We start from the raw sequence: 16464 nt of genomic DNA, 5'->3' as shown, positions 1-16464 counted from the left end.
TATAACATAAACAAAAAGTAGTTTAATAAAATTTTGAATATATGACACTAAAAACCTTGTGACATGTGCAGTAAAGGATACCCATGGTAATAGGGTTAAACAGTCAGCCAGTTTTATTATTCTTTATGTTTTTATTTAAACCTATGTGCACAGGTGGAGGTCAAAGTGCACATGCTACAGAATACCATTCAACATGATGTTATGTATTTGATGTCAGAATTATTAGCTATTCGTTTTACCCTACATTGATGACTTAGCAACAGTTTGTAGTAGAGGAGAGTAAATACCAAATAAATGGGGATACTGAAAAAATACACGTATCAGAAGTTCCAGAATTTACTAAAATGCATTATGCAAAGTATGCAATGGACAAAGCTCTTTTTTTGCTTCACATGAACATCACCTTGCACTTCCACTTGTTAGAGTTTAAGTTAGAGTGATGTTGTCAATTTGCAGACATATCTTGAGTACAACTACTTTTGTAACACATCTGATTTTGTGTGTTCTACAGACTTGTACATTTTACTAAAAAGCTTGCCACATGTGTTGAATTCAGAATTATAGTTAACAATATTTCTTCAATACAGGGTTGGTCCAATGGACTGACCCCGTGCACATTCACTTCAACTATTAAGTCTTATTTCTGGTCTTCCTGTTGAATTGTAATGGCATGTTTCGACCAGTGAATTCTTCGGCCGTCACTATTTTTTTTTAATGTTTTATATTACGCTCGACAATGGCTGGAGAATTCACAAGTTGAAATGTTGTGAAAATAATAATACCATTAGTCACAGAACCATTATTTCTGATATGAGTGTAGTAACTAATTTTTTTTTTCTTTACCACTACTACTGATAAAAGTTGTTGCAGTAAATTTCATGTGTTTTTAGAATTGACTTTGTAAACATGTGAAACTTTTTCCCCAAGGTTATCAAATTTTGACTTTTACTAATGTAAATTTCTTCATGTTAGTTTTCTTTAATGATTCTTTTTATACTGTAACAAGTATGTAGCTCTTCAGCCAAGGATATTATTTCTCTCCATAGTGACATACCAAGAAAATTGACAGTTCTTCCATTATATTTTGTGAATACTTATCCCAACAATATGTGTACCTTGTGAAGAAAACTGGAAGCAATATTTAACTCGTAGTAAACAAGAACATTGGGAATAATTTCTCTTGATCTTCAGTGCCATTTGTCCTTTTATTTGAAGCATCACAAGTTTTATAATGACCAGAAACTATTAAACTATGTTAAATGTCATTAAAAATGCATAAATTATAAATATAATATTACAAAAGAGGAATAAAGAAAAGTAACGAACATGAGAAAATATTTAAAGGGTTTGCTGTTAAACTTGCAGTAGTAATAGATCTGTGTCATACAATCTATTTTTTATTAATTCAGAAAACAGCTTTTATTTTATTCATCATTGCACCATTAATGGAAATAAGCCACATTAAAGAGCTAATTCACATATACTATTAAATCTAGAATTAAAAACAAATGTCTAGTATTACTTAAGAATTTTTTTACACTTTACATAAATGCTATTTATTTTTTGTTCATATTTTTTGTCTTTCTCTTCCAGCTGATCCAAGGGAAGCTAGCTGACATGTACACAACTTTAAATGCATGTCGTTCCTACCTTTACAGCACTGCTAGGGCTGTAGACAAAGGTCATATTAGCTCTAAAGTAAGCTGAAATTATATCTATAAAATGCTCTTTTCTTGATTTTCTTGCTTATAATTTAAAATGATAAATTTAATGTGAACCAATTTTTAAATTTTCCACCTTGTTCTGTTCCTTGGATACTTGTAATAGAATTTTGTTTTAAGGTACTGGATGAATATATTTTGGAAGATCTATACAGCTTTTTTAAACATAGAAGATGTTCTATTTAATGAAAGTGAGTATTGTTGTTTTAACTTTCTGGGTGAATATTTTTTGGAAAATTTTATACAAATTTTTTAACAAAGAAGTTGCTCTATTTAGATTGATATAAAAACAGAAGTAAGGTTAACCAACAGTTTTATACAGTAAATACTCATAGCTCCAAATCCTTGCTATTAACAATTTTGGCTTGCATTAAATGAAAAGACTTAATGCAAATACAATCAAAAGCAAGCTTGCTTTTTTTTTCTCTCTTATAATCATTATTGGAGCTTCATCACATGTTTATCTTTGCTAAAGTTTTTTTATTTCTCAAAACAACAAACATAAGTATGAGAAAAAGGTTTAAAAAATAAAATGAAAAAATGTTGCAAGACCGTTGTTGTTAGTTCAGTTAATGATTTTACAGCCATCAACTAAAGGCATACTGGGTGTTATAAAAATGTATGCTATGTTACAGAAGAATAGCTTGTACATCAGAAGCAAAGAAATTGTATTTGCACCATTACTCCATAATTTTAGCATTTGCACATAAAAAATACATAAATAATTATTTGCTAAATATTTAACTTTATTTAGACTGCAGCTAACTTTCATTTCATATAAGAATTATTCTAAAAGAATGGAGACTAAGATCTAGCAGAGTTTGAACCCATTAAAGTACTTAGGTGGTTTAGCTACCTAAGGTGCTGTTTTTTGAATGCCTTAAATCTCAGTTTTCATATTATTGGTTACCAAGGTCATAATTCAATACAACTTTTGAGCTATGCCAGTGAACTTATAAAGCTTAGTATATTAGTGATTGGCATAACCCAGAAACCTTGCCAATATTCTGATCTTAATAACTAGTAAAGTAGTGTGAGATGTAAAGCATTCAACACACTATAAATTAAATAAATAAAACATTGCCTCATGAGTCCATTCAGTTTCAATTTTTGCCTCTTTAGAATAATTGTAATTTCATGGAACAGTATAATCACTTAAAATTTCATTTTGCTGAAAGTGAGTTCAGGTCACTGTTTTCTTGGCATCCAGGTTGTTAGAATTCAAGATTTAATTTCATTTTGATATTGATAAATTCATAATCTTTTTATACTGGAATGTTTTAACTGCTCTTTTGTTGCTTTCAGTCTTCTTAAACTTGGTGAACAACAACTGAGAAAAGACTGAAACTGTATAAAGTTACTGTCATGTTGCAAAGTTGTTGTTTTTTCTTGTTTAACTTTAATGTAGATTTTTTACCACTTACGTATGACGGTCAATAAGAACACAAAACTTTCTTTGTATTTTCATTGTAGGATTGTGCAGGTGTTATTCTTTACTGTGCAGAAAAAGCAACCCAGATGGCATTAGATGCAATACAGTGTTTAGGTAAGTATGTCACTCTTGATCAAGGCAAGTAGCAATTGTTTTATGTACTTGATTTTATATATTCTAAAAATATTGCTGAAAAAATTATGAATACATTCTGAGTGCAATGTTGCATAAAATATTCCAAAATACATTTTAATTTAAAATTCCCCATTTCTCATTCTTACTCTCCATCAACATTTTCTTTAAGCTCATACTTGAATTTACTACTATCAAGGTTAAAGTTTAGATTAGGTCACTTTAGATAGGGTTACTTTATATGAACATCTTTAATGTTGGAATGACTAACATATGAAAATAGTTTTATTAAATAACTTTTATGATAAAAGAGTATTCTAGTATTTAGCAGCACTTACTTCAACCTCGTAAATAAACACGAGATAATATGTTCTAAATGTATATTAATTTCTAAGCATTTAACTAAGTTTCAAGTGAAGTTGTTTATGTACAGTCATGGCTGACTCTAGTTCAGGTGGAATTACTAGTCATAGAATTTTAATATAAAAAGAAATCTGAGAAATACTTATTTAAAAAAACATACTGTGCTGACTTTCAAAATAGGTTTGGAAAAAAATTATTTTTTACTAAATAAATTACTTAAACTCTGAAACTTCAACAAACTTCCTCATGAGTTTGTCTCTCTATATAGTATTTTTATAAACTGATAAGTTTAACATTCTTACTGTTGTGAGTACAGGATGTTGAGTTTGTAGTCTGCCTAGATACTGTGTTTATAAACTGTAAACTAATTAATTCAAAATACAATAACAGCAACTTTTACAGCAGGCAAGTTTGATTGTTATTATTACAATGTTTCATCTAAGTAAATCATGTGAAAGTTACATTGAAAAAGGCAGTTGAATTTCAAAGAATGTTACAGACTTTTGGTGGTGAGGACAAGTTTGTAGGGGGTCTTAAATGAGCTTTTTAGTAAAATGAGGTGGATAAAATATTAATATAGATGGGGGGTCTTGGATATTTATTTAACATTGACTTTGAGGAATTTATCAGTAGTGCTTCAGTTATTTTTCTTCATTTGATGTCTGGTTATCTTCAGATGATTTCAACATTGTTTTCTGTGTTAACTATAATATTTTTACTGTTGTTAATACATTATGCTGAGTTTGTGATCTTCTTCAACACTATTTAAAAACTATTAATTATATCATTTTTACTATTGTCAGTAGATGATGCTAAATTTGTAGTCTGCTTGGATATTGTATTTATAAAACTGTTAATTATAATATGTTTATTGTTTTAAAATTAAAAACAAGATCAACATTTAAAATGCACAATAAAATTTTAATTTGGCCAACAGCCAAAATTAAAAAGACTCCACATGTTTCAGTAGCTTTACACTACCATCATCAGGAGTAAAACCTACATGACAAGCAGGTAATTTTATAAAATAAAGATTTAACTCATTGTAATCTATGAGGGTGGTATGCATATTGTACACAAGAAGTCAATATTTCTTTCCAAAATTATGCATTATTGCCAGCTAATCCTTCATCTCTAATTAACAAAGTATTATTTATTTTCCAACACAAAATTTCTGTTGATTCTTTAATATTTAATTCACTTTGGCCATTAGGTTCATTTAAAATTATTGTTTCATGCCATTATATTGAATGACTTGTATCAACAATGTGTTCAGCAAGAGGAGAAATGAGCATTTTTTTGGTACATACATAACTTTTATGTTCATTAAGACAATATTTCAAATTACGTTTAGTTTGACCAATGTATTTTTTGTTGCATTCACAACTAACTTGATATATATACCTTTTTTCCTCTAAAATGTCTTTTTTTATCTTTGATACTAGGAAGTATTGTTTTAATTTTGTTAAATGGGTTAAATATAGGAATAAAATTATTTTTTCTGAATACATTGGTGATTTGGTTAGTTATATCTTGTATATATGGTAATATTACTGTACTGTTAATTGATGTCTTTCATTTTAAAATTTATTGCACAAGTTGCAATAATTTAATCCTCATGTTTACTGTTGTAAATACATGATGCTAGGTTTGTAGTCTTTCTGGATACTGTTGTAAGTACATGATTCTAAATTCACAGTCAGTTGAGATATAGGGTATTTATAAAAGTGTTTACCCATAACATTGTTAACTTTGTCAGTATATGATGCTCTGTTCATAATATTCTTTAATAAGATGTATTTATAAACTGTATTAGCTATATTATACTTTTCTTTCTTAATTCAGTGTTTTTCTAAACATCATACTGTTCTTTTTACATTTTGAAGAATATACCTTAAATAAATGTCTTTGTGAAGCATACGGTCTATAGGGGGAAAAAAAGTACAAAATGTTTCTTTTTCAGCTAATGGAGGAATATTTTCTTTAGAAAAATTCCTGTAACACCTTTACTGATAAAGCTGTAATGCATTCGTTTTTCTGTTGCAGTTTTAATGACTAAAGCAGTACACTTGTGATTTTCTCTGTTACAAATTTCTGCATAATAAGATTCGGTGTCTGTAGATGTGTCACATAACACCTCCTAAACCGATGGTCACACCTACTTGTAACTGGTACTAAACAGATCGTAACTTGGTTAAATAATTTAAAATTGCGTTACAGGAGTAATGATCATTAAACTGAAAAAGTGCAAAATAGTACTTTAAGCATTAAATTTGCATTATAGTGGCCCTGTAAATGTGGGCCATAGACCCATGGGTTTGCTAGTGCTGATTGAAGATGCACAGTGTTTATACTTCTGTTAGTTTCAAATTGAAGCCATATAGTAATTTTATTTATCATACTTGTTTATTGAAGCAGAACCATAGAAAAGTACCTGCCACATCTTTACTGATGGACACTGTAAAGTAGAAACACTTCTTTTATATATTTTTTTACTGCTAAGTTATTCAGTAGGTACATTTCTCTTTAAATTAGCTCTATAGTAGGTACATTTATGTTAAACCTCTTCTTACTGAAAAATTTCCTTCATAAAATCGTTTTTGTTAAAGAAATAATGTATTATTTCTAATAAATTTACCAAATCAAGCTATAAACTAAATTTATTTATGTGAGATGATTAGTGATTGAGTTTATACAGAAATTGTATTTATGTTTAACCTATTACAAATTAACTTTATGTTTAGGTATTTCTGTTGAACTGTTTTTATATTATAGGGATAATACTGATGAAATTTCTTTGAAGTTGTTTAGTTTAGTAGCTCTATTAGAATTATTGTTTAGAGCTCATAAAATATAAAGATTTCTAGGTCATATTGGAAATAGCTGTTACTGGTTTTATCCTGGTGAGGTTAAGTCATCCTTATATTTTTGGTTCTGCATGAGACAGGTTGATATGTAGGTCTTTTGTGGTGATTATTTTAAGAAGCTTGATGATTTAGTTTCAGCTCATATAGGTTAATTTCGGCTTCACCAGAACAAAGCTATAAACACTGACTTCTAAATATAGCACTGAAATGCACTCTACTTGGCTGAGCAGGAAGAATGGTTTAGGTTACCTTGTTCTGTATTTACAGAGCAGTAATGAAAGTTTTGTCCTTGTTTGTTGACAGAATTGATGTTGAAGGTTCTTAGTTTCTCATTAACAATCACCATGTGTGTTTTCTAATTGCTCACTAACAGAACCGAATGTTTTTTAATTTTGTAAAAACACTTTCTGAATTATCATTAGCTTGCTTTCCACCTTTTGATGTTAATCTTGACTAAATTAGTAAAATGTTATTTTGATTAGGCATCATAAAATATTGTTAACAAAATGAAATATCAGAATCATTGAGACCAAAATAGTTTACTTGTTGTAACTAATGCAGACTCTCTTTCAGTGCTTGATATCTAATCAACTTCAAGTGTTTACTCAGACACAAGATTCATTATAATTTCAGTTAAGTTGCGAGACAAATAGGATTGGTTGAGTTACATATTGTAACTGATCTTATTGTACTTGTAAACTTTCACAGTGTTATGAATTATTCATTTGCAATTATTTTAGTATTTATAGATCAAATGAAATATTTCCAAGTATAGTAGTTTTGAATTTGTTTAGTCCTGAGTTTCTGAAGAAATATAACTTGTAGACTATACGTGTTATAGAACTGTTTTTCTAAATGTCTTGTGAATTAATAACTAAAAGTAAGAGAATGATATATCAAAACATGTTTAATTGTTTAAAGGTTGAGAAATTCTTATTTGTAAGGATCTGTAAAAATCAAAATGGGTAATAATTTTGTTATGGGTGTTTTACTGTTGTGCACATCCAAATTATCTGAAGCTTGACCTATTTGATATTATAGTTTGTGAAAATATAACAACTTTTACTTGTATAGATCATATATTTTAGTACTCTTACTCAAATGCTGTGTTCTCTACTATGCAGCTTCATCTTATCTTGGTTTCAGTTTTGTGTTTTCAGATTTATCATGCTTGCTTGTTACCTTTATGATGCTAAGTTTTTTGTTTTTGACATTTTCAGGTGGCAATGGTTACATCAATGACTATCCAACAGGACGATTGCTCAGAGATGCCAAACTTTATGAGATTGGAGCAGGCACAAGTGAAATCAGACGATTGATTATTGGACGTGCTCTTAATTCAGAATATTCCTAGGTTATGTATTATTTAAGATGTTGGATATGTTTAACACAAAGTTTCTGAATAATTAATGGTTTCTGTGGTGATAATTAACAGCTAGGTGATTACTGCAGTTCTAGTGACAGTTAGAATATTTGTTAATTTTAGTAAATTACTACATATTAACAGTTTTAACTTTCAGGTTTAAAAATCATAAAACATCACATCACACAAGAAACACAGAACTAAAATGAATATTAATCAACAAAGGAAAAATCATCTAAGAATGAAACTTAACATACTCATGTTCTTGTCTCAGGCTTGAGTGATCAAAATTAACAGGGTAGCAGTTCAATTTTCTACTTAGTTAATTACAGAAAGCAACATACAGGGTGAAGTAAAACTGACTATACAGTTGTTTCATTTAGAACCATTAGTTAATTGGTTTCAGTTATCTTTGTAATATTTGCTTTAGTACCACATGTATAGTAATTTTTGCTTCACCCTGTATAAATGAGAAAATAATCTAAAGAAAAATGTATGTTCTCAACCCACAACTAATTTTTTTACATTTTGAATTTTCATCAGCGGAAATACAGTTCCACCCAAACCAGTTACATTGCAATCTCCTTGTTACATCTACATATAATAATTGTTACTCCTACAGTTTTACCTTACCTGCTTAAGTTCACTTTATCAAGTCTTGATTTATTGTTCAAAACTACCTTCCATCTATTTTTTCTGTGTTTCTGTTTTTAACTCTCAAAAAATGGTAGGTGTTTCATTTTTGAATGAAGCATTTTAGTTGTACTCTTAAAGGTGTACTACCCCTTATCAATTGTAATAGTTCAATACAATATGGCAGTAGTTATGATACTTGTCTCATAATCATATTTTTATCATTAATTAAAAATGTTAAGAAACTATTTTCATTAAAAGATGAATTATACGTATTCATGAGAGTATAATACTCAGTTAATGGGTGATGAAGTTTGAACACAGTTTGGCAACAGAATCTCCAGGCTCATGTTAGTAACAAATATTCAAAATATTTGTATTTTTTTTATAGCTCATTTGATTGTTCAAGAATGCACATTCTAAAAGTTATTGCATCATTTTATAAAGTATTTATTCCGTAACTGCTTAGTTCTTTAGAACAGTGGTTCCCAGTTGGTGGTCCATGAACATGTTTGCTACTGGTTTTTATACACACAATGCTTGAAGAAATTTCCTATAAATAGCCTATAAATACTTCTTAGTAATATAAAAGCATATTTTTGTTGTAAATGTATATTCTGTGATGTATACACTAATACAAAAAATACTTATTAGAGCTATGATTACACAGGAAGAACTTCTTGTTTGATTATGTAAATGCACCAAAATGTTTGAATTTTTATTACCTAGCATGTTGGTGATTATTTTAGGTATTTACTTCATTATGAAAGCAAGTCCTTGTAAAAATTTTGGGGTATTTTATTTCCCTCCCCCCAAAGTTTTGAAAATATTATTTATTAGCTTTTTTATGTGTTGAATGTAACTGTCTATAAGAATAACAACCAGCAGGATCCTACTCCCCTGATAACCAAGTGTGAAAAATTAAAAAAATTGATAATGAACTAAGAACTTTGGAAGAAGATTTGAAAATGTGAGGAAAATGTTTCCAAAAACGTAGAAAACATTTTTATAAAAGTTAAGGATTGGAATTATTTATATATACATAATCATTCAATTTGTGCAAGCTTTCATGTTTTAAACCAACTGAATTGTTTGTTCATGAAGATTAATTTTTTATTATAGGCTAAGGTCATGCTGAATTTAATTTTCTTTGCTCACATCTTGAAAGCTATGTATGAAATGTTGGATGTAGAATTTAATAAATGTTCTGCTGGAACATTATTTAACACAAATGTAAAGTACTCGACCATTCTTGGCATTTGCAAGTGCACCATATGCCAGCAGTAACAAAGAGGAAGATTGAAATGGTTCTCAAATTCCTAAGAATGAGACAAATATTAGATTAAGAGGTTCATGAATCCTTCAAGGGCATACTTATGAATCCTTGAAAGTTTAATGGTGTTCAGAAGTTGGGAATTGAAAACGTATCTTATAGAGAGGCACAAGCCAATTTATAATATAGACATAGAAAATAACATTTTTAAACATACTTGAAACATTCTTAACTCTTTTTTGTTAGGAAAAAAATATGTGCTCTTTAATAATATGATATGTAATCAACGTGACTGAGTGAAGGAGACCACTAAGTAATGTAACCCTAATTTATGTACCTCTACAACTTCAAACGTTCAGATCTCTTTGAAGAATTCTGATATTCATTGTGAGAAGACTTTGGTAGTTTTGTGATCAACACAAATATTTAATCTTAGAAAATACTGCTAGTTATTATCATTGCTTTTTAAGTTATGGTAAGTGCTTCTGTATTTGTTTACATTACTTTGAATAAATTATAAGTGGCTCCTTCTGTTTTTTTTTTCTGTGATGTTTACATATTGACCCATGAATCTTAAAACTGTCAACATCTTTTCCCATGTTTCTTTGATTTCACATTTTACTGTAGAGACTGTTTAGACATAATCTTGGATCCATATATTCAGTTGTAGCTAATTTGGCAGTAGTAAATAGGATTATTTTGCTATATCATTAATCAGTGTTTGATTTGGCATTATGGTAGGTTAGCAGAAATATCGATATACCTACCTAAAATAATTAAAAAGGTCATAGAAATGACAAAAAAAATTGTAAAGAACTCAGAAAAAGATTTACTAAAAGTGTAATGAATGCTGAAATATATTTTAGCAATACTAGCGAATTTCCTTCTGGAATTAATAAGTGAAGGGAAAACATTATATATACTGAATTAAGTCATACAAGTGTAAATATTATTTAACTACTAGGAGGAATGGAACGTTAAAATCTAACAATGAAAGAGAGGGGGAATTTATAGGCACAATTTCAAAAAATTGTTAAATAAATCTTAAAACTAGTAAACTTGCATGAATTCAAAATCAAAAGTACATAGACAGATTTATAAATTAGTTTTGTTGCCAAGTTGTAGATATGTAAAGTTAATTTTTCTGAGAGCAATGAGTGACAAAATGATATTTACTGTTACCATTGCCAATAATACTGAAGTGCTTATTAGTCTTAGTTATTATAAAAAGGTTATGTGTGGAAATTCATGTTTAAGAATTATTTTGGAGAATAAAATTGTCTTTGAAAGTTTGTGATTCAACATCTTCATATATAATTCCATTACACTCAAAAGTATGGTTTTAAGGGTAGTGTCAATAAATTTGCTCACCCTGGCTGTTAGGTTTCATTCCAGGCATGTGACTTTAACATGGAAACCTTATTTTATTCAAATGTTGGTATATGTATAAATAAAAAGTTAATTTAACTAATGATTGACTTGACTTCCAAAACTTTGAAAATAACAGATCATGTTGAATTAAATGTATCCACACTGGGGAAAGTTACACTATCTATATAGGATTCCATTAATATAAATGGGCTGGATTGATGCCATTTCTAGCAGCATTTACATCAGAAAAAGAGCTGTGTATCTGCAAATGCTGTCTTTTACTCATTTGACTTTCCAAAGACTACTACTGGTATTTATCACGCCTAAAAGGCACAATTATATACTCGGAAACACCTAATAGACAGTAGCAGTTATTACATCATATGCCGTTGTTAGCAGTAATCTCCTACAAATCACATTAATCATGACATCAAAAGTTATTACCTTATAAATCTCCAATGGCACAACGTCAGTTGAACCCAATAGTTTCGTTAGAAGGAGAGTGGGGTGTTAGACTCAAGTTGCATTCGTTTTATGGTAGCTAGGCTTCCACTACCATAGGACCCATCTCTGCCGCTTTTAACAATCGGCATGTGCTTGATGCAACTGATCAGGACAAGAGTTCTGTTGACAGATGTGATACAGATAACTAAATAAAACTGTAGATCCATTGATGGTTATTATATGAAACTAAGTTTTTTTTGCAAATAGATATGTAGTCCACAGGATATGCATATGACTGAAGCTGAAGTAGGTTTATTTCTGTTACAGAAGCTGCACAATAAATCTATTCTTGTTACATTTCCTGACTGAAGCTCTGCAGTAAATAATTTATACTTGCTGACAGAAGCTGTACACGACATAATATATTCCTGTGACAGACACTTGTTGACTGAAGCTGCATGCATATACAATACATAATCTATTCTTACTACGTTTCCTTACTGGAGATGTAAAGTAAATATTATATTCCCGCTACACTTGTTGGCTGAAGCTGTACAGTAAATAAACTTGTTACATTTCCTCGCTAAAACTTTAAAATAGATGATCTACAGTGGCGTAGGAAGCAGGGGGACGTCCCCCTTTTCCCTCTGTCCCAGTAAAAATGCACCTAAATGAGAATAACTCGAGGAAAAGCAGGAGAATACATCAAATTTAACTCAGAACCCAAGAGCTTCCACGGCCATTAAGACGAGCCCTTCGCTCGATCAAATAAACATTGACCCCCTTCTTTATTTGCCTGCTACACCCATAATCTATTACTGTTACATTTGTTGGCTGAAGCCATTTATTATGGTTATTTCTACGTAGGCATAGCGAATGAATCTATACGTGTAAGTCTATTTATGTTAAGCTTTTAGTATTTGCTTTGTGAATTAAGGAAGTTTTATTTAACGTGAGTTTTGAGTTATTTTCTTACTCTTATATTTTATCATTTCCATTATTATACTTCAATGTTTAACTGATACGTCAAAAGGAAAGACAAAATATTTAAGACTTTCATAGATTGTTATTTTTAACATATTATCAGCAGTATATTACGGTTTATTTCGTTCGCAAAAAAAAGTTTTAGAATTTCAACTAACTCTGTTGTAAATATTCTTTCGCTTTCTTCCTTCCCTCTGGTCAGTAGTTCAACAGAAATCGTACTATTAACATGGGAAGTTTGCAACTAATCAGCATTAAACCTCTTCTGACAGGAGTGATAAAGATAACTAAATAACAAAACTGTAGATTCGTTGGATTATTGAATAGTTTTAAGCACTTGTAAAAGTCAAGAAAGCATAAATATTTTCCAAACCATTCTTTTTATTAAGTGTTGTTAAACAATGAACACATTTGCATAATTAAAAAAAAAGAGCTTGACATGATTCAAGTCATTATAAACATCTAATCTTCAAACTTTTTTTGCATTTAAGTTAGTCTGGCTAGGCTATCAGAAAGCGGAACACCGATTCATTACACTGATTCATCAGATCCGGTCATTCAGAGACATTGCCTAATGTCAAGAATGCTATGACATAAGCCTCGTTTGTTTATTTTTTTGCATAAAGGTGGATGATATCAAAGCAAATATGTTAGAAAGTGATAAACTACCATTAAAGTAAGTGAGTGTATTCTCATAAGTCTGGGTTTTGCATGACAAAAACTAGTAGTGTTATCTCCGTCTAAGATAGCGTTATTTTTATAAATTTCCTTTACATTTTACTCTAAACTTTTCAAATTCTTGAAGAAAACATGAAACAAAACCAGTCTTAAATGTTTTCGTGGACAATTACGTAACTTTACGGTAAAATTGATAACATTTTAATAGCTTTATCTACTAAATAATAGCACTTTGATTTTCTTTTTTTTAAAGCAACATATAGAATATTAAGGAAAATGCGTATAACAAAAGTATTTGATGATTTTAAAATGTTTTGTTGCTTTTTATTTTAGTGCAAAGCTTCACAATGAGCGGACACCAAATTTTAACGTTAATAAGTCTCGAAGCTAATAACAGGGGAAGATGATAAATTCAAGGGAATGGGGAATAGGTTGAGTGTGAAAGTATCACGTTTAAGAACCATCCACAAAGCAAATCATATACAGCAAGTGCAGTGCTTCATTTTGACAAAAATATTACTGCAGGGGTTAGTGCCGTTAAATTAAAACAACACTTGAAATCTTTAAAAAAAAAGAAAAGCAAATTAACTTAGAACTTCTGATCCTCTATGTCGTGACTTCATTTATTAATCTTTCTGGCTAGTAATGAGAGTTGTCATTAACTTATTAAAACTACCGGACTGGTTAATCCTATCTTTGGGCATGCCAAAAGCATTAATGCCGTAATTCTTAGAAGGAGGAATCACGTAGAGTTCTTGATGAATCGGCTTATGTGCTTTTAGATCAGCTTCTCCCCCCTCTTCTTCTTGTAGGAGCATATATGTGGGAGACAGGGTGATGTCAGCAGCGGTCTGGATCTTCGTGCCGGGCTTGATGCCTGAACTAGTATGACCACTGAAAGAAGTTTAGCTTAGTTAATTAAACAATGGACGTAATGTTAAGATGAAATAATTTCAAGTAACGTAAAATAATGAATCATCACACTAGACACCCGGTGAAAAGGATTAAGCTGTATTGTGTGACATACAAATTAACATTGCTCTCTTTCTGTTTGTGACATTGTTATCAAAGTTATTAAATAATATGTTAATCAGTATTAACCTGATTTAACCCTCTCGCAACGGCCATCCTTTAATGCGCATGTCACGATGTTTTAAGTAACTTACATTTAAAATTTAATTAAGCTACTTTTTATTCTCTTATACCAATTAATATAACATTACATCTTAGTTACTAATCAGTATTTCAATAATGTATACATTTTAAGTTCTTAATTTTATAAGACAATATTTAAAAACATCCTGAATTTCTCCTAGCGAGATAAATGTGACTTTTTTTCTCTAGGCATCCCCTCTTCTCTAATTTATTTACCACCCCTCCAAGAAGTACGAAATTCAACGTAAATTACTTGCTCAGGTAAAGCATAATTTTCATAGTCTTCAATTTTGTTTGGTTACATAGCCATCAAATAGAAAATCAGATCCTTCTTGCCACACTCGCCTGTCACATCCTCTCTTTCAGGATTTGTCAGTAGTTCTCTCTGAGGTTCAGTACTATATTATTTCATCTATCAAATGTCGTATTATACTACGTTGTTTTCTCTACAGAAAAGTTTTAATTTCTCTTTCAATACAAACTTCGTTCCCACGGATGTAATAATAACAGTAAAAAATTTGATGAGTACAAAAATTGACATTTACTCTTAGAATATTACGTATTTACTAAATCATTCAGCGAATACGAATACTTTAATTTTCCCTACGAAAATATTCGAATAGAAGTACGAAAACTCCTAAAGCTGCATTCGAATACAAATACCCCAAGTCTGCTAGAAAAGTGTAGTGACCTAGCTAAGCTTCAAGTGTTTAAAATTACTATCCCTTTTTTTATGATGTTCTATCACATCTCTTGACTTAGAAAGAAAGACCTGGCCAGAAAATTAAAAGTATCTACAGGTGAAATATCAGAGTCAGTTTTAAAAGCGTTAAATAAATAGCTTGTTATACCACTTGTCTGTGGTATTCAAAGACACAGTAACATAATCAACCTTATGGCGCATTAATATTTGCATAAAATCTGTCCTAATCGTCCAGCTACTTTATAAACAAACGGGGATTATAAGTTGTTATAAAACATCAGTTATTATTAACGTCTGATCGATTTTACTCATCATCGGTGACTTTTAACATCAGGTTCATTTCATTTTTTATCAGTAATAGTTAACCTCAGATTAAATTTTTGATATTATCTGTGAATTTTAACGACAGGTTCATTTCAGTTACCATTAGTAACTTATAATGTCAGATTTATTTCTGTTATCATCAGCCACTGTTGACTGATTCCTTTCAGTCATCATCAGTGACTGTTAACGATATATTCATTTCTGTTACAACAGGTTCATAAATGCATGTATTATCAGTGATTGTTGACGAGAGATTCACTTCAGTTATCATTATTGACTGTTGGCTGGTTAATTTCTGTTAACAACAAATTATTGTTTGTCTTCACCAAAGATTGTTGATGACTATGGTTTATTTCTGTTAATAACAAATTCGTTTTTGTCTTCACCAGAGATTGTTATCGACTAATTCATTTCACCAGGCATCATTATGATTGTTAACAGCAGATTAATTTCAATTATCATACCTGACTGTTAACGATTAATTAATTTCAGTTACTATAACTGGAGGCCTGGCATAGCTCGCTTTTTCAACTGTGGGTGCGTTACAATGTAAAGAAAAAATCTACCATTCTTTAGTAAAGAATAGCTCAAGACTTGGCAGTAAGTAGTATTGATTAGCTGCCTTCCATCTAGTATCACTTGAAAAATAGGGACAGTTAAAGGAAATATCCCTTTAGTAGCTTTGCGCGAAATGCAAAAAAAAAATAAAAAATAATATAGTTTGTTGTTAACGGCTGATTCACTTCAGTTAAATAATTTGTCACACATTACATATAAACAATTTAACTTATTACGAACAATACCGTTACAATTTAATACAGAATATGTCCCACATGTCTTCCTTAAACGTCATAAGCCTAAGTATCTGTTGTTTTTTTTTAAACAAAAGCAGTCAACCAGGCAAAAATTTGCCTTTCTTCAAGACTATGGGCCTAGTAACAAATCTCTTTATATGATATTGTTGCGTCAGCGAGTCACATGACCACTGTGACGCCACGTTTCTAGAACTATCTTGTTTCTT

At 30.2% G+C, this 16464-nt stretch overlaps 2 protein-coding genes across 2 annotated transcripts in view; one reads left to right on the top strand and one right to left on the bottom strand.

The window, feature by feature from the left end:
* LOC106460735 (isovaleryl-CoA dehydrogenase, mitochondrial-like) overlaps positions 1-11076 on the top strand; it is a 44183-nt gene extending 33107 nt beyond the window's left edge. The window contains exons 10-12 of the mRNA XM_013920471.2: positions 1594-1698; positions 3195-3267; positions 7736-11076. Coding sequence (XP_013775925.1) covers positions 1594-1698; positions 3195-3267; positions 7736-7869 — 312 coding nt within the window. The 3' untranslated portion in view covers positions 7870-11076. The remainder of the gene's footprint in view (positions 1-1593; positions 1699-3194; positions 3268-7735) is intronic.
* A 1863-nt stretch (positions 11077-12939) lies between these two features.
* LOC106460734 overlaps positions 12940-16464 on the bottom strand; it is a 13739-nt gene continuing 10214 nt past the window's right edge. The window contains exon 4 of the mRNA XM_013920470.2: positions 12940-14155. Within this exon, the coding sequence (XP_013775924.1) occupies positions 13888-14155 (268 nt within the window). The 3' untranslated portion in view covers positions 12940-13887. The remainder of the gene's footprint in view (positions 14156-16464) is intronic.

Source organism: Limulus polyphemus, unplaced genomic scaffold (assembly GCF_000517525.1).
Source record: "Limulus polyphemus unplaced genomic scaffold, Limulus_polyphemus-2.1.2 Scaffold825, whole genome shotgun sequence".
Lineage (NCBI taxonomy): Eukaryota > Metazoa > Arthropoda > Merostomata > Xiphosura > Limulidae > Limulus > Limulus polyphemus.
The sequence above is the reverse complement of the archived record's forward strand: the minus strand, read 5'-3'. Positions and strand labels throughout refer to the sequence as shown.